General features: G+C 34.6%; 1 protein-coding gene across 1 annotated transcript; it reads right to left on the bottom strand.

Annotated features, from left to right (window-relative positions):
- Nucleotides 1–9,877: 9,877 nt before the first annotated feature.
- On the bottom strand, nucleotides 9,878–19,209 carry LOC139892856 (GABA transporter 1-like). The gene is made up of 7 exons (XM_071875985.1): nucleotides 18,973–19,209; nucleotides 12,394–12,624; nucleotides 12,171–12,268; nucleotides 11,493–11,679; nucleotides 11,283–11,413; nucleotides 10,955–11,188; nucleotides 9,878–10,495 (listed from the first exon to the last, which is right to left on the bottom strand). The coding sequence occupies exons 1-7, from the start codon at nucleotides 19,094–19,096 to the stop codon at nucleotides 10,115–10,117; spliced, it is 1,386 nt and encodes a 461-aa protein (XP_071732086.1). The 5' UTR covers nucleotides 19,097–19,209; the 3' UTR covers nucleotides 9,878–10,114.
- Nucleotides 19,210–19,975: the final 766 nt, after the last annotated feature.

Below are 19,975 nucleotides of genomic sequence, written 5' to 3'. Positions count from 1 at the left end.
AAAGATGCTGGTGGATCTTCGGCTGGAACTCAACCAGTGACACCGATACCGCAGACTCAAGGACAACAAACTTCACAACAACAACAACAACGTCCGTCAACGCAACAGTCACCACCTGTGGTTCAACAAGTCTCTCAAGAGACTGTTTCTACTCCTACTCCGGAAGCTCCGATTCATGCTGGAACTGAAGGAGGTGTTAGTTCCTCGACTCTTCGCAATTTGAATGATTTGTATGTTCAAGCTATGGCTGATAATTTGAGAATGAGGAAGGAAATGGATGAGAAAATTGAGCAGTTGAAGGAGGAGAATCGTGTTAAGTCTGAAGATGTTACAAGGCTATCGTTGCAAGTTGACCCGTTGCAAAGAAAAGTTGGTGATCAATCGTTGTTATTAACAGATGCGAAACGAGAAGCTTCTCAAGCTAAGGAGTTGGCTGCATCAGCTCTGGCTAAGATGACTGCATGGGAAGAGAAGTTTGATCTGGTTGAGAAGCCTGAGGATGAGATTGATAATCGAATGGTGGAGGCTCCTGGTTCTTCCAAAGCTACAGCACTGTCAGTAATTCCTCTTAAAATTGATTATAGTTTTAGTGATTTCTTTTCTAAACAGGATGAGCTCAAGCATTCTGTTGTTTATGATGAACTAGAAGAGGGAGAGATCCCTCACAACCTCTCTAGAGAAGAGCTGGACGAACTAGTGCGTCTAGAGCAAGAGGAAGCTAAAGCTGCTGACGCACAGTCCGACGATTCTCCGTCTGGGGATGATTCTTTTGGCCCTGAGATTACAGAGGATTTTAGTGATAAAGATTTAGATGATTTAGTTGAGGATGTTACTCATGAAGATTTTCCTACATATCAAAATGATAAGAATGAGGATCTTCCTGGTTTTGAGGAGTTGTTTAGAACAAATGATGAACTTTTGTAGAAAGTGTAAAGAGAAAGAACGAGCTGAAGTCCTGCCTGAAGGATTTTTGCCAGTCAAATATCACAAGGAAAGAACTGAAAAGTTGGAAGTTGATTGGAGAGATATCTTGAGGATTAGAAAGTATTGTGAGAAACCGAAGCTTGAGCCGAAATATTTGAAGATGATTAATCTGAGAAAGAGTGCGAAAGGAAGAATTCTAGCCTGGGCTTACGTTGAAGAATTCAACATGTTTGCAGTTAAGCGAGAATTTAACATGGTCACGAATTCAAGTCGCTACCGTACTTTGAGCTAATGCAGATTGCCAGGTTGAGAATGTTGTATTGTGAAATGAACGATCGATCTTCGTTGCTGGTGAAGAAGATTCGAATAGCTTTTAATTCAAAGAATTGGGAAGGTTTTAGGCCACAATTTCCTAGGATTAGTTTCAAAGTTAATCCTAGAACTGGTGAATCTCGAAGAATTGTGAAGTACAAGAGGGCAAATACTATGAAGAAGGTACCATTGAGGAAATTGCCGCAAAATTGGAGTCAGAGATTCAGATGGTGGTTTTATGATGATCGTTCTGAAGAAGCTGTGATTGTTTTGGATAAGGTGAATGAGAATGATATTGAATGCATTCGTGTATTGGATCCGATTTGGTTGAGAAACTGTACCGAGGCTGATATTTTCACGTTGTATTACAACCGTATGCTTTATCGTCGAGAGAACAGGGTGCAGGCTGAACAGTATGTTAAAGTAGCTAAGCTGTGCTACTTGAACAACATGGTGATCGATCCATACGAATAAATTGGATGACGACTGAAGACTTTTGATATAGAACTAGGTCTTAGGGGGAGTTTGTTGGTGCATAATCCCAAGTTCTATTTTGTAATGAGTTCTATTCATATTGTATTATCTATTTCAGTCATGTGAGGATTACGTCATTAATACAATGTGTTTGGATTGTTTAATATGATGACGTGAAATGGTTCGAGCAGTTTGGTTGGCTGCTCAGACCATCGACCGATGGTAGAGACCATCGGTCGAGGGACTATCACCATCGGCCGAAGGTCCCAGACCACCGGCCGATGGTCACTGTAATTATATATAAATACGGGTTTTGGGTTTCATTATTAAGTTACACACCCCACACCCTCTAGCCTTTGTTTATTGCTGTGATCCTTGTCCCAGACCAAATACCAACCGAATACAATCATCTAGGCGTCGTTTGTATCAACATATTGTTGGTTAGATCGATCCCGAAAGTGTAACTCGTATTCGATTCACCCTAGTTATTGTTTTCCGCCTTTAATCTAGGTTCTACGTTTGATCTAAGATCCAATTAGCCTCAACAATATGGAGTAGTAAAACATAGCAGTGGACAAAAACTACTTTAAATAAAATCATCATGGCCCACCAATACTCTGCAACTTCGGTCATTTAACTTTTATATGCGGACGAAAATACAATTTTGCTTGAAAAAGACGACATTTGACGGGCTCATGCCTATGGCTTCTTTCATGATTATAAAATGACGGAGAAAAAAGACGATGGGTTGGTGGTCTAAAATATGTGATTTAAGAAATAACATGTATTTTATTTTTTTAAAAGGCAAGGTCCCAAAGTGATGTTAATGAGAATTGAACCTGATCTCCTTTGGAGATTTTCAAGCACCCTACCACTCAACCACCCTTTTGGGGTTCATAACATGTATTTTATTTACTTTAAAGTTTTACCCTTAATCTTTGATGATGATATATTCACTCTTCTAATTGATAAATCCACTTAAAATATCTAAAATATCCTTAAATGATGCATTGTAGAGATTTTATTTTAAAATTTATTTGAGGGTATTGTTATAAGATGATATAAAATATGTGTGGACCTATCACTTTTAAGTTTAGAAATATTACTACCCTTAATATTTACTTATAATTTTGTCTTACACTGATACATTAAATTATGTCTATATATGCAACACATCATAATATATTAGTTTATAATTAATTAACATTTACGTGGCGCACACTGAGTTCAGTCCTGCCCACATATTTACCTCGATCTACCACATACTGAACTCGATCATTCTTAATGAGTTCAGTCTGGAGTTTCTTGCGAATGCTACTAAAATTTGTATTTTGGGGAATATTTGTGAATCTGACTATAGTTGTCGTGTACTAATTTTGGTATCATTAACCGGGAGACATCAAAATCTGTGACTTATGCAATTGCAGCATGTACAATTGCTTGTGTTTCAACTTTTAATAATCGACTTGTAGTTGGCACTGACTATGTTGTGCTTGATTGAAAAATAGCAGCAGCAGAACTTAACAGCCACATTGTAGCAGTGAAGAGTCATGGATATATTTTCGGTGCTTATGGTAGATGCATCTCTCAAATTCAAGCATGTGGCAAAAAGTAAATTGCTGATATGTTAGGATTCATCTCATGAATCTATCTGCAAAGTTTTAGATTCTAACTCTTAGATTTGACCTCGAATTCGTGAGTCACAGATTGGGAAAAAAGTCAACAATTTCTTCATAATTCAAATTCGAAATCTATATAATAGGGTTATAATGACGATTGATGAGCATTAGATGCAACATTTTAAGCAACATTCGTATTGATATCATCATCATAAACGCCTTGAGTTGATGAATTGAATTCATGTTCATCATTCATTAGAGCGCTCTTTTGCTTTTGCTTTAGTTATCTTCTATCGAAAGTTCTCTCTGGATCCTTTCAATACATACATACATACATACATACATACATACATACATACATACATACATACATACATATATATATATATATATATATATATTATTTCACAACCGGTCCCGATCCTCCATCTAAGCCTTACATGCTTTTAATAATTTGACGCAAAACTAGAGATCTCTTTCACCATTTTCGTGATACGATCGAATATTTCCTTTAACGATTTCACATTTTACCTGCCTGACAACTAAGATAAAAGAATACAATCCCAATTGACCAATAACATTTGTTTTATAATCACCTAGCCCCAATAAAAAAAACCTGTCTCAAACCTTCCTACTTTTCGATGACGCACAAAGGAGCATGAAAAATGAGAAGTATGACAGTAGAATGCTTAGGAACGACTTGAGAACATAAATCTATCCAAGCGACACGTTGATCTTTCAAAATCAGTTTTTTATAGAATTCATCAATCACGAACAGTTGTTAGATTGACTCATTTTGGCACCTTTTCACATACCAAGATATTTAAACGGGATTCACTAACTTTGTATCCAAATTAAGCGGCCAAATCATCTAATTCTTCTTAGACGCTGTAATCCTTTTAACAATACTTTTGTTAATACTAACTTCTAAACCATAAATTTCCATGAAAGATTGAGAAATTTTTATTAAGTTCCTCGCGTGATTTCTACTCCAACTCTTGAAAAATATTATGTCATCCGCGTATTTAAATTGGGTGGCAATCACTTTATGGGCACCAATCTCGACACCTTCAATAAATCACTTATCAACTGCCACTTTAGTGAAAAGATTTAGACCTTCCACAACGATAATAAAAATGAATGGTGAAATTGGACTTCGTTGCCTCACTAAGGATGGAATGAAATATAAGTAGATGTTAAACATGCTCTACACATGTTCATCATTTGATACCGAACCCTACGAGATCCATGATATATAGAAAATAGTCTCAATATATACAACAAATATTTTCTCAAAGTTGGCTTTAAATTTTGGAGCTCTTCTTAGTGTTTGCCTTTAAATCCTACACCATTTCAATTGCAACATGAACACCATCAAGAATGTATCTTTTTCTCAAAAAGACACTTAGTTGTCGGCATCATCCAGAGGGGTATTAACAACCTTCACGATCATTTTCCATGCACGCACGCGCTTTCTAGCAAAAACCCGAATCATATTATAGGAATCAAAACCTTAAACCATCTAAAGGGGCAGGCGAGTCGGACCTAGATCCCGAATATAGGTCGGTAAAACCTCCCTAGGGACTTCTTAGGAGATATTGATTGAACTCATGACCTCTACTCTCCCAATAGAAAAGCCTATTAGGGTGAACTAGTCTGCCACGAAGGTGGGTTCGAAGGTATAACCATATTTGTAAGTTTTAATAGCAATTTTGATAGGTTTTTATAGAAATTCCCGCCTATAGTCTTAAGGTTAACTTGTCACAACAGGTCTTTTTCTAAAGAATGTGAGCAATAAACGATGCTACAACCCTTGAAAATTTCTCCACTCCCTTAAACAATTGATTACTCTCATTAAATCGTATTTGATAATGTTTAAGAATGATTAATAAATCATGATAGTGAAATCATCCAGTCACGTAGCTTTTGACACAACACAAGTTTTGATTGCTTCGAAGATTTCTGATACAAGAAAAGGTTTTTCAAGAGAATTCACTTCATTATCAGCTAACTTGTTCGTAATACTCCCTCGACTTGAGACCCATTGACTTTGTTATCAATTCAAATAGATTCTTAAAGAATCTAAATGCCTCCTCTTTGACTGTATTTGAAGGGTACTCATCCCAAGTACCATACATGTTTAGTCTAAAATATATATTTTTATTTGCCTTCTGCAAATATATGCTATTCTCGTCTCGTTCATGTCAACTTCGTCATTGCCTATTGTTACAATACATTCGTCTTGATTTTGTCTTCTTCAAGACAAATTTTCCTTGTTCCCAACCATTCAGCCAATTCGAGATGTTGAAAACAGATCCTCAACCCCTGTTCCCATCCCATTGCCTTTTTGTTGCGTTCCGATTTCAACATCAAGATCTTTTGGTAAGACCTCAACACCTACAATGGTGTTGAAAGATATATGAAGTAATCTAGAAATCTTGTTTGCATTATACTTATTTTACTTGGTTTGTGCAAACTATAGTTAGTGTAGATGCAAGTTATTTTATGTTGTTGGAAGTTGCTGTAGTGATTGGTCCGCTAGTTTATGCAAATCTGAAGAAGTTATACGGACGAGCCACATGCATGGAATCTTGCACGTGTGGTTCTGATCGGGCTTTCCTGAGGTATCTAATAACCTTGTTTCTGCGTATAGTTGTTTTACGTATAGTTGTTTTAAGAAGTTGTGTAGAGTTACCATAAAGTATAGGGGTCGTGTAGGTATATTTGATATCTTGAAGGTCTAAAGTGTAATAAATAAATTTATTACATTACACTTTAGTTATATAAAAGATAAGAGATATTATTCCCTCATTTGGAGTTATCTATTCACATTAGTAGCCACATGCTAACGTACTATACTATGGGTGGTAGCATGGGACACCAGTGAAATACACAATGTAGTGGAAAAATGTTTGAGTTTTTAACTAGTGACACTAGTGGATAGTGTAAATTTTTTCTAGTGACACAATTGACGTGAGCCATATCCCATATAGTAGAATATTTTTGGATTTATAATTAGTGACACCACTAATTACCATCCCTAGATCCGCGAATGTTACCAGCATTCATATTCACTCCAAGAATATCACGATTAATTATATTCATAATCTCTTGTTCTCAAATTTAATCCATTAAATCATTCCGATCTCTTCTATTCATTGTGATATCATGATCACTTTTCATATGTTTTTTTATGATTGTTCAAAGGTTTGAGAATTGCAAAGTTTTTTTTTTTTCTGATCAATATGAGATCATTACACCGGTAAAATTTGTTAAAAGTTTTTTAGCCCTTTCGATGTGCAAAGGTTTGAGAATTGTTCTAGAATCTCTAAACTTTTTAGCTTCAACGTTTATAGCATGTTTCAGGAACTCGATGTTCATATCTTTTTCGTCAATGATAACTGAACTATTTATAATCCTCTCTAATTGTTAGAAATACAAAATGATGTGTGTTGTATTAAAGTCTAATAGTGTTAAATTGTCAATTAAAAGGTTGTAATAGGTTAAGATTCATTATAACTTCAGTCCCTAAACCATTACACATTTAGTCCTTCACATAACTAGAAATAACGAAAGTTAAGTGTAGTTAGTCAAATCTTGATTTTAGGAAGTTGTTTAGAAAAACAAATCACCCCGCAATCGGTTTTTCTAGCAATATACCAAAACACAAATTCACAATTTAATTACAACGCAACAATTCCAATTTTACAAACTCTCATCCATAACAAAAATTAAAACCGTCCCCATTTAACTCAGTGGTTACCACCCTTTCAAGATCTTGAGTTCGAGTTTCAATTAAGAATTTCATAATGCAATTTGCTTTACAGTTCGTTATGGAGTTCTCTCGAAATTTCTTGCAAATTGTGAGTTCATACTGACATTCAAAAAAAAAACTCCCCTTAAATTTCAACACCACCAAAACCGAATCACCCTAGTTTTGTTTATTAGTTATTATCATTATCAATAAAGTTGACATTACAAGTGCTTGTGTAACAATTCGTACAATATTATCTTTATATTATCTTGTTTATTGTTAGCATTTTATTATTCTTTTTGTTGTGTTTGCTTTAATCTGGTACGAATATAGTTATTTACACTAATGTGATTCTCCTTTTTGACTACATAGCCCAGTTTTTGTCTATCTCGAAACCAAGCACTCAAATGCCCATGATTTGCAGCCGTGAGTTATTGATGTAATTTATAGCTTTATTTTCTTACGTTATTGTTGTTTCATTGATTAGTGCTAAAACTTTCATCAAAATTATTATAGTTTTAAGCTATAAAATTTTGTTTAGATCACATATATAATAGTAATTATGACATGGAGTGAAAATGGGGCTTGGGGAAAGGGTTGTAATAGAGTAGGTTGTAAAAAGTTTGTGGGTGATGTGATAAAATTTATTGATTATTTAAAAAATAAATAATTAATAGTTAGAGAGAGAAAACTCAACCAATTACACACTTCCACCCCACGTTCTTTCTCCCCCACTTGTAGTGTAACATCCTTAATCGGGCCTAGTTGTAAGATTACTAAATTGTCCTTAAGTTAGTATTGTGTTACTATATGCTTTTATTTTTATTTAATATTTATTATTATTTAATGATGTGGTTAGGACCAGTTTGTGACAAGGGTCACAGAACAGGTTTGTTTATTTAAATTGGACTTCGTTTGGGTTGCCGAATGATGTACGAAAGATATCAGATAACTGATAAATACCCGTGTGTTGTGCAGTGTGAGATTTTAACCCACTTTAGATGACTAGTGCTTCTAATTTCTTCATTTGGTTTCCAGATTATTCACACACACAAACACATACCGTACCTTCATCTCCTTCACCTAACAAACCCTAAATTCTAATCCTTGTTCTTGAGCTCAAATCGTTTACATCTTTGTGTTCCTTGTGATTTACTGATTCTATCAAGGTAAGAATCACAAGTTTTCATGCTTTAATCTTTGAGAAAATTGAGTTTTTGTGTTAGTTTTTACAAAGTGAGCAATTTGGGTCAAAGTGGTTAAATTTGATGTTGTTTGAGTCTAAATCTTGTGGGTTTATGTTTCTACATGTTTAGTGTCTTTGATTTGGTCAGTTTTGAGGTCGTAATCGAGCTCTAGAGCAAGAATTTGTTGATTTTGGGTGAAACCCGTCACTTTGTGTTCAGCTTCTGCAGATGAACTACCCTCGGCCGATGGTCTTTGACCATCGACCGATGGTGAGGGACGATCGGCCGGTGGACAAGACCATCGACCGATGGTGTATGACTTCTGACCAACGGATGTAATTTTGACAATCGACCGATTGGGGGAGACCATCGACCGATGGTGTTTTGACGATCGGCCGATGGATGGGACCATCGACCGATGGTCTTAGGCAGTGAAAATTTTACTAAGTGTTGAGTTTTAGCCGTTATGCTGCCCGTTTGTATTTTGATGATTTTGATGTAAATTTTGAAAGTGCATAAGTGTTAAACAGAAAATTTTTAGCGGATACTTTTTCTGACAAAAATTTCAGTATTGTGCTGTTTTGTGCTATCGGATAGAAACTAACTTTTGTATATGTTTTTCTCAGGAGAAAAGGAGAAAGAGAAGGTTCAGTGATTAGATAGCTGAATACCTTCTCGTTTGCTGGTATTTGGTGAGTGGGACTAACTGGAGAATATAGTATATAGAAGCATGTTATATTATGATTGCCATGCTTGTTAGATATACTTATTGTTGTGGTTAGTTAGTTATTGTGATGACTGCATGTTAGTTGATGCTTGTCTGCTGGAGCCCAGTGCTTCCCTATTGTGTGGTAGCCTCGGTAGGAGAGATCAACCTGCGGGTTGGGTTCCTCTGTGGTAGCCTAGACAACCGTGGTGTATATATATATGAATGACGCGTCCATCGCGTGTGGATTATGTATATACATACGGTGGTGGAGGAACTTCTGGTAAGCCCCAGTCCGATCAGCTGGTGGTTAATGGTTTGGCCGAGCCGCCAGAGTCTCTGTAGACGGCACTTGGGTGATGTTTGTGTGTTAGACTATGTGACATGATTAGTATAACAGTTATGTATGCTATGGCCTGTAGTTAGTCGTACTCACTTAGCTTCGTGCTAATTCCCCTCCATCTCCTCCCTGCAGGTTATTAGCTTTTGTAAATGTCGCATTTTGGGGAGAAGACGGGCATGACGATGTTATGTTTGACAGGGTTAACTCTGATGTGATCTTTTATAGTTTAAACTGTGATCTTTTGTAAACTGATTGTAACTACATCTTCTCCGTATAAACAATTATTTTGTAATGACACGTGACACTGGTTGTATTAACAATAGTTAATGTTTATTATGTAATTAATAAATAAATGCTTCCGCCACGTATTAAAAAAAATTTAGCGGTGTCACATGTAGTGTTTCTTGATTACCAACGCTCCAACCCCATTTCCTGTTATAATGCATATGAATTGTGTATTCTGTTATAATGCATATGAATTGTGTATTCTTGATTAAATGTAGCGTACATCATACGAGATATAAATACAATGCATAGAGAAGCCTAAACAGAAAATAGTGACTAACGGGCTAGGCCCAATACATACAATAAATGGGCTAAGTACCATATCGGCTAACATTTCCCACGAACGCCTTATTATAGGCGTTTGTGAAGCGTTTGTCTTATTAGTTAATTATGCATCATGTATTTTGTAGGTATAACCCCACAATATAAATTTCTAGATCCACATGTATACTAAAAACATTGAGATAACAAGTTTATTTAGTATATACAGTTGATACAACAACGCATAACCTACATGTTAGCGAATAAACGGTATGTTCTAGCATCTAGAATAATTTGTCGTACTGATGCCACAGCACCTATCAACGATAGCCCTGTTGACGCGACACCAATCACCGTGTTCACCCAAAACACCAAGCCTTTTTTTGATGGTTTGAATGTCAAGTTGTAGAAAATCATTGGCAAAATGAAGTCTAATGGTATGCAACCAAATGCACCAAATAGTGCCATTATGTCTCCAAAGAAAGGCAACATTGCTGCGAATGTAGTTGCAATGATCACCGATAACGATCTAGTTATTAGCCGAGGCACAAAGTTTCTAAATGAGAGTTGACCCTTCTCAGGATTTGCAAATCTGCGCTCTAATACCACGTTTGATGGTTGCAAGTACACCTGTATCGACATATTTTGGTGACATTAAACAGTTGAAAATGGTTGATTATAAGTACCCGCCCTTGTAGCCAAGTGGTACACCCAACACCTTGTGTGTTAGATGGGATTGAGAGGTCTCAAGTTCGAGTCCCCTCCCTCAAAACATTCCAGGGTATTTACCCGATTTATGGAGTGATCCCGGGGAGGTTTTACCGAGCCTTATTCCAAGGTTTCGTCCCGCTCCGCCTGCCTCTAAGGATGGTTAAAGGATCTGGTCCCTGCAATGCGGTTCGAGTTTCCACCCGAAAGCACATGTGTGTGTGGAAAATGATCGGGTGGGTGGGTTATTCCACCGTCAGTAATTTCAAATACTTGTCTTTTAAAAAAATGGGTGATTATAAGCTAAGCTATCAACAATATCAGCAATCAAAATAAGAAAGGTTGTAATCCATGTGTCTTTGGCCAAGAAAAAAAGCTTACCAAACTACAAGCTGCAACTTGTAAAGCAGTGAACCCATTAGTCATAAGAAGGAACCATTTGGGTAACAATGGGTTAGACCCCACAATGAAATTTTGAAGAACGGAGCTCTCAACTTGGTTACCGAAAGCCCAATACCCTGATATCCCAACGCTAAAATAGTTCGAGATCACAACTGCATAACACACCAATAGCCCTTTGAACATTTTACCCTTAACCGGCTCTGCTATGGTGGCCTGTTCCAACATACATAATAAAATATCAACAAAAACCATATTCTAGATATGAATATGAAATATATATTAAATGTGAAGAAATTTACTAAGTAACCTGTATCTCGGGAATAATTCCATTTCCGTAAGTTGTACAAATGATCGAAATAGCATTGAAAAATCCAAACAAACGATTTACTCCGGTCCCAGTCAAGGAATAGTTCTTCGGAGGCCCTTTATTCGAATTCCCTAAAAAAATTTTAATTAACTTTGGATGTTATACTTGGTAAAAACACGAAACTGGTTGTGGTACGAAGATTATACGCACCGATGTAAATTGCACCAGCAGTTGTGCAAGCACAATAAGCAAAGCACAAGATGAGTGACACAAGATTTATGTGCCTCAAGGAATGGAATGATGGAATTTGGGCCAAGATTAGTGTAAAGCTTCCAAATATCACAATAAAATGGGATAATTGCATACTTCCATCTGGTCTTGCCAACAAGTATATTAACTGCATAATGAGTAAACTGATAAGGTTTTTCTTGTTCAGACATATAAACCGCATAAAAATGTCATATTTGAATTCTTACCATGATTTCCTTTTATCATTTTAACATTTTATTAAAAAAATGTATGTTGGTCAAATGATATTCTCATTACTAATTACTATATTTGATATAAAAGTGAAAAGAAATAGCAAATTGTTAGCGAGACATTGCGAAGACATGTCGTCGGAATAGCCTGGTCAACAAAAAAGCCCGAAAAATCTGACAATGAAGTGAATATTTTGTCTTTTGCGGTATTAATGCCGACGACTTATGTCGTCGGAAAAAGTGTCGTCGAGAAAAGTGTCTTTTCTTGTAGTGCTATGCAATAAGTATCTATGCTACATGTGAAAAATAGTTGTTTGATTTATCAAATATTGTAATGAAAATATCAATAGACCATTTTTCAAACAAAAAAGACCCAATTAAGTTTATATTGGGTTCATAGTCCACTTACCTTGAGACTCTGCCCACCAAGTAGGGTACACGCGATAACTGCACCATAACATGAGCCCAATTGAAGTGGGCCAACATAGTAACGACCCCATCCTGGACCTGAATTGGATGGATTAGTCTAACATGCATCTATACATTTCTAAAGGGTACAACTGTAATCTTATATATATATATATATATATATATATATATATATATATATATATATATATATATATATATACCTAATATATCGTGCGCCATGTCACGAAACCTGAGTTGGCGCTTCCCGAGCTCGGCATGATGTTCCAAGACTAGCGAGAGGAGGTTGTAGGAGTAAAATGTAATGATTGCCGCTAACGCCAACACCACCACACCACCCTCCCAACCCAACAACGCCAAAGCAAACGGTAAGCTTAGTAATGCGGGTGCGACGATTGCAGTTGTCAAATGGTAACCACAATGCAACCATGATCCTACGTACGACAATATAATAAAATTTCAATATCTATAAAAGCTACACGTTACAATCTTTAATGAACACTATTGTGCATAAAAGATGAGATGCATCCTGATTTGTTAAAATGTTATTTTTTTTTATTATTATTTTTTTGAACATCGATTGGAATCACCCGAGGGGGACTAAACCACCCGTTGCGATCATCTCCCGTTTCGACTATGCCGATGCAGCGATAATAACCCCGCCCCCATCGCTGCCCGGGAGGAAACCTTGAAACCGATCCAAGGGCACGGCCAAGTAAAAACCCCCCTCCCTTTTACCCCCAAACGATATGGGAAATGTGCAATGGTTGGATACTTCATGACAGGGATGAAATTGTGTTTTTTAATATGTAGGCAACGGGGGTCGAACTCCTGACCTCCCCTAAAGGAGTCATGCCACCAACCGCTGGACCACATCACAACTTCTGTTAAAATGTTATTATCATGTGTTGCATTCTCATTTCATTTTGCTAGTATTTTTTTTCATTAGTCAATCTTATATTATACTATGTATAATGTATATGTATATTTATACACTTATATAAGGATGTTAATATTTTCAAACTCATTAAATTTTAGTATTAACATGTGTTCGAACCCTCGCTTCACGCCGGGGGTTCGGTTTTTAATGTATTTTATTGCGTTTAGTTTGTAAAAAAAATTTGTGGCTAACGATGATATTGTTGAAGCGCAACTCGAGTCGGACTAAAAGGTATAACCCGTGAAAGATTTAAATGTTATTTAAAATTAACAATATATGTGCATCTCCGCGTTTCGCTATGGAGTTGTCGACTTTTAAAAATTTAACGGGGAATTAACGTGTATGAAAAGTACCCCAAATATTTAGCGTTTTTTAAAAACGTCCGTTTTGTGTATAGCTAGTGACATTGTGTTCCTAAAATTATTTCGAGCTTAACGACGGTGGCGGAAAGATTTAACTCGTTGCGAGTGCGAAGATATGGCCCGTTGAATATTTGGGTGGAATTTGTTTAAGATTTTTTATGAGAATGGTTAATTGACGCTTTACCCCCCTGTTTGGGGGGTGGATATGATTTTTTGGATAAAGTGTGGGGCGGTTTGTGGTTGAATTTGGAAAAAAAAAAAAGGGCAAAAAGTCGATAATACTCCTGAGGACTATTTATTTCCTCTATGTCTTTTAGAATATAGGTATAGTATAATATAATATAATATAATATAATATAATATAATAATATAATTTTTTTACTAGAAGTGTTTAGTATTAACATTTGGATTAAACATAATGATTTGTCCAATAACTTTGTGGCCGGATTTCGTATGGTTCTGGCTTTATGACCTGTTGGGCTTTAAAAACAAAGCCTACAAGAGCCCTATTATGGTAGTACTACGTAATTCATATCCTCTAAAATTGAGTGGTGTAAAAGAGCTCGATTCGAGCTGATGATAAACAAATTCGAGTCCAACCAGTAGCGGAACTAGGTTTTTTTTTAACGGGGGCAAAAAAAAAAATTAAGACCGTAGCAATTTTTTTGACAAAATATGGAGGTTTTTGGGCAAAATTTGAAAGTTTTGGGGCAAAAGTTGAAGAATTTTGGGCAAAATTCAAAGGTTTTGGGAAAAAATATGTAGATTTTGGGGCAAAATATGTTAGTTTTGGGGCAAAAAAAATCCACCGGGGACAAAATCGAAAAACTCAAAAAAATTAACACTGATAAAAATCCACTAAGGGCGGGCCCCCTGCCCCATGTATTTTCGCCACTGAGTCCAACCTTGAACATTTTAAAGATAGTTTAGTAAACGAGCTCGAATTCGAGCTTATTATACTGAACTTAAACAAGTTCGCGAGCCTAACCGAGTATTATACATTAGTTAATATTTTTAAATTAATATATATATATATATATAAGTGAGAACTTTTTTAGTATGAGAACTCTAGGAACTCAAAATACACTCCAAATACACTGAAATTCGAGCAAAAAAAGTGGTGGGCAAGCAAAAACAAGTGAATTCGAGCAAAGAAACAAGCGGCCGAACAAAAAAATAACATGTGGGCGAGCAAAAACAAGGGTGTCGAGCAAAAACAAGAGTAGTCGAGCAAAAAAAGTGGCGGTAGAACAAAAAATTGGCTGCCGAACCATTTTGGGTTGTTCGAAATTCCCATTTTTGTTCGGTACTACAAATATTTGGTTTGGTTCTACAAAATTGTAGAACACGAAAGTGTTCGAATTTGATCAAATTTGTTCGATTTTTTTTTTTTTCGAATTTCTCCTGTTTTTTTCAAAAATCAAAATTTTTTTTTTTTTTTTTTTATTTAGCCGGATTTAGAGCTTAGGGTTTAGAGTTTTGGGTTTTGGGCCGTAAACCCAAAACCCTAAACCCTAAACTCTAAACCCTAAACCCTAAACTCTAAATTGTTCGTGCAAAAAACTCATTCTAAACCCTAAATCTAAACCCTAAACCCTAAAATATAAACCCTAAATCTAAACCCTAACTTAATTTGATGAAAATTGATGTAGAACAAGTGTAGAACAGCATGTTCAACATGCTGTTCTACATCATGTTCTACAAAAATGTAGAACCAAGCAAACAATGAATCTAAAGACTAAAAATAAAATTTGTTCGACTAGGTTACTTTTTTGTTCGGCCGCATTTATTTTTTTGCTCGAATAGGAAGTTCTCAGGGTTCTCATTGCTAAAAAGTTCTCATTTAATATATATATATATATATATATATATATATATATATATATATATATATATATATATATACTGAAATTCCAGCAAAAAGGTGCACGGACGAGCAAAAAAAGAAATTCGAGCAAAAATAACAACACGAACGAACAAAAAATTCAGAGTCGAGCAAATTTTTTTTTGTTCGAATTTCAAAATGTAGAACACATTTTTGTTCGAATATCAGCATTTTTGTTCGACTACCCGTGTGTTCTACATTTTTTTGTTCGACTATCAAAAATGTAGAACACAAAATTGTTCGCCCGCCTTTTTTTGTTCGAGTATCACTTTTTTGTTCGCCCTTGTCCCATTTTTTGCTCGAATTGCTCTTTTTTTGTTCGCCCGTGTCTCATTTTTGCTCGAATTTTCCTTTTTTTGCTTGAATTTCCCTTTTTTGCACGAATTTCAGTGTATTTTTGAGTTCTCGGGGTTTTCACACAAAAAAAGTTCTCATTTGATTCCTCTAATATATATATATATATATATATATATATATATATATATATATATATATATATATATATATATATGGATATGATCCAGTGAGAACTTTTTTTAGTGTGAGAACTCTAGAAACTTCAAAAACACTCCAAATACACTGAAATTCGAGCAAAAAGGGTGCACGACCGAGCAAAAAAAAGAAATTCGAACAAAAATTAAAAACACGGACGAACAAAAAATTCATAGTCGATCAACTTTTTTTTTTGTTCGAATTTCAAAATGTAGAACACATTTTTGTTCGAATATCAGCATTTTTGTTCGACTACCCGTGTGTTCTACATTTTTTTGTTCGACTATTAAAAATGTAGAACACAATTTGTTCGTTCGCCTTTTTTTGTTCGAATATCACGTTTTTTGTTCGAATTGCTCGTTTTTTGTTCGCCCTTGTCCCATTTTTTGCTCGAATTGCTCTTTTTTTGTTCGCGCGTGTCCCGTTTTTGCTTGAATTTTCCTTTTTTGCTCGAATTCAAGTGTATTTTTGAGTTCTCAGGGATCTCACACAATAAAAGTTCTCATTTGATCCCTCTAATATATATATATATATATATATATATATATATATATATATATATATATATATATATATATATATATATATATATATATATGAAAGCATACAGTAAAGTATTAAACAAGTCGAACTCGAACTTATATAATATTAAACGAGACGAACTCGAACTATAATTGTGCTCGAAACGAGCTCAATCTCTCTTGAATTTAATTTGGCAGTGCTTGAGTCGAGCTCGAAAATTATCAAGCTTGTTTACACGTTTATACCCTACTTAGTAACTTAGAAAATACACACTAAAGTTAGCGAATACATTGGTACTGAATAAAATTTTCAGATAATATTTATATTTTATTTATTATATATCATACCGTTATGTTATAAAATTAAGGGAAAATTGTTTGAAAATGCATTGAAGTTTCACCGAATTCCTATTGTATGCATTCAACTTTCAGATTCCCTATTGTATGCATTCAATTATTTAAATTGTTCTATTATATGTAGTTAACCTGTTATAAAAAGGTAAATTTCAGGTCACCTACTAAATAAACTTACATCATTGGTCCCTCATGTTTTTAAAATATTAAAGAATAGTCTATATTAATTTTTGATGTCATTGGTCACACGTATTTTTATTCTTTAGTAATCTTGTTATAATTATGTGGTTGTTACGAGACCAAATCTTTAACAGTTTAGCCTCCATTGCACAGATTCTTCCATTGCAAGTTCAAGATCTTAATTTCACAAAGACAAATTAACCCTAGGTCAAATTTCCCCAAATTGAAGTTAAAAAATAAAAAGTAGACGAGGTTAAATATAAATCGCATCTATATAGCTGAAGACTGAATCGTTACAAAGAAATTAAGGAAAAAGCACAACGAAGCTAATTTATATGCTCTCCAGCTTTCTTTTGTTCAGTATCATGTCAATTTACTCTCCAAGCTTCTATTTGTTTCATTATTTAGTGTTTACATGTTGTGATTGTATATAAAAGGTGTGTGTGTATAGTTTATTTTGTGAATATTGATTGGAATGTGTTGAAAGCATATTTTAAGATGTGCGTACAAGTGTTATGAGGGTTTCAATAAGGAAAAATTATGAAGAAATTAGTAATTATGTTGATAATTGTAGTGTATCCTCTTAATCTTACGGAGTATATGAAAAAAGAGTAAAAGATGAAGATAGTTTAGTTGTAATACGGAGTATATATATGGTTGAAGTTTACAGAAATTAAGCAGCGATTGGTAGGGAGAAAGTGGTTGAAAGGATAAAATGGTAAGGAAATGGTAGGATGACATAAGATTTAACGAAAAAATTTAACGAATGTTAAGTCTAAGGACCAACCACGATTAACGAATATTAAGTCTAGGGACCAACCACGAATTTTTTTATAGATATTAACCTGATACCTTTTCTACAAGTTACATAATACATACAATAGAACAACTTAAATAGTTGAATGCATACAATAGGAGATTTGAAAGTTGAATGCATACAATAGGAATTTGGTGAAAGTTCAATGAATTTTCGAATAATTTTCCCTAAAATTAATTACTAAATATACTGAACCACCTATTTGTTCTACTATTTGATTGGTCATTATAGCCATGTTATTTGCAGTATCTATTTTTTTTTCTTTTTTTTCTCGATCAAAAATGATAAAAGTATTATATAGAATAAATGAATGTACAATAAGAAAACATTTTATTTCTAGTGGTTAGTTACCTAGTAAAATATATTGAAAGTAGTACTGAGTTCAATTTCATGGAGCCCATTTTTTTTTTTTTTTTTTTGTTTTTTTCTCAATGTATGCCATCTACTTTATTTTTTTTTTTTTTTCTTTCAATTTTATCATTTACTTTTTCCACGAGACCCATTTTTTGTTTTATTTTCTTTTTTCAATGTCTACCAAATACTTTATTTTTTCTTTTAATTTTATCATTTACTTTTTACTTATCTTCTTTTAATTTTATCATTTACTTTTTACTTATCTTTTATTCTACATGTATAAAATAATTATCTTTTGTTCTACATGTATAAAATAAAGATGTAAAAGAACTTTACCATCTTGTTGTATCCAAGTAAACAACACCAAAACATCACTTGTCGATACATTTTACAGTATCTTACTTGTTTATTTAGAAAAAACTCGGTATAAAGTTTTTCTTTTAATAGCAGTTTGGGATCACTCAGAATGACTAAATCACCCACGTGTTCATTATCTGTAGTTGCATAACTGCCCTTAACTGCTGTCCAAGAGAAAACCAGACCCAATCTAAAGACATGGATGGTAAAATTACCTCCCCTACTGCCCCACAACACGATGTGCGGAAGACACCTTTAGATAATGTCTTTGCATGGTTCATACCTTATGTAGTCTAGAAAAGGGTAAAATAATTCACTTAAATAATTCACTTAAATTGTATTCATTTAAATAAAAATACTAAAATATATATTTCTCCAATAATCTAAACGTAAAAACCTCTATCTTACCCGTTTACATTATTTAGTGCAAAAGACCTTAAATTAAAGTTAAACTCACTTTATGATTTCAATAGCCCATTATCAGAGATCTTTGTAAACATAGATTATTGATTATAGATACCTCGTGATTTGAGAACGAATAGAGCGCCGGCATCTAGCTTCTTTGGGGAAGCACCTCCGGTGGTGGTCAACTCCTTAGTCACCGGAGGAGATAGATTGTTGGATGTCGGAGCCACCGTCACCATAATGTAAGCACTAAGCACTAGCTAGATATTTTGACTTTGTTACAACAAAGCCAAGCTAATTAGTAATTTGGAGTGATGTTTTCAAAGTTGGCCTATATATGTTTGATTTATATACACCACAACAAATATTTATTTATTCATTTGTAGTTATCTATCATAAAGAGGTGATACATAATATAATAATATGGTATGATAATGATAGGTTATAAAATTAAATTGATGGGTAGCGGTAGAATATGTTTATAAATCGAAGTTAATGATTGTCAGATAATAAGGATTTCGATTATGTGCGGTGCGGTGGTTAGACGAGGTGGTAGTAAGGTACGACTTTTTAATGCATAATTTTGATAGATTTATCAAAAAGAGTAATAAAAATCTCATTAACTCTTAGTTACACTATTTGTAGTGATTGAGGGCGTGAGTTAGATGCGTGAATTGTTTTTTGTACCTTTTTGATAATTAGGATGTGTGGGTATTTTATGTGAAGTAGTGGTGGTGTGGGTTTTCGGTGTGGGTTAGGAGGATTGTGATGATGTGGTAAAATATAATTTAGTTAAGTATTAAAAAGAGATAAAAATAATATTTTTAAAATATTATAAAATTAATAAAATTGTAAACAACTCCGTTGCCATACCCGTTGCAATCCCAGAAACGCCACCATTTTGGCACCTCTCATTGCCTTGATACCGGAAGAAGGGGGCGACGCTTGGAGCCACCTCACCCTCCCACGCCGTTGAATGCAACCGCTACAAGCGGTCTTAGAAATGTAATTACTCGTAAACATTTATCAAGAGTTTATGGGCTTGACTCTTGAGGTTAAGGTAGGTCTTAGGATGACTAATAAACTTGTGTGTTTTCAAAATGTCTTGTTAAGCAGGT

The sequence above is a fragment of the Rutidosis leptorrhynchoides genome, chromosome 2, assembly GCF_046630445.1.
Source record: "Rutidosis leptorrhynchoides isolate AG116_Rl617_1_P2 chromosome 2, CSIRO_AGI_Rlap_v1, whole genome shotgun sequence".
Classification (NCBI taxonomy): Eukaryota; Viridiplantae; Streptophyta; class Magnoliopsida; order Asterales; family Asteraceae; genus Rutidosis; species Rutidosis leptorrhynchoides.
Note: the sequence above shows the minus strand (reverse complement) of the source record. Positions and strands in the feature narration are given on the sequence as shown.

Bases quoted from the DNA above. Each gene is read 5' to 3' on its own strand.
- LOC139892856 (XM_071875985.1), bottom strand. From the start codon at position 19,096: ATGGTGACGGTGGCTCCGACATCCAACAATCTATCTCCTCCGGTGACT. The intron at 11,680-12,170 runs GTAAGTGGACTA...CTCATTATGCAG, and splicing joins TTGGTGGGCAGAGTCTCAAG to TTAATATACTTGTTGGCAAG. The intron at 11,414-11,492 runs GTGCGTATAATC...AAATTTTTTTAG, and splicing joins TGCTGGTGCAATTTACATCG to GGAATTCGAATAAAGGGCCT.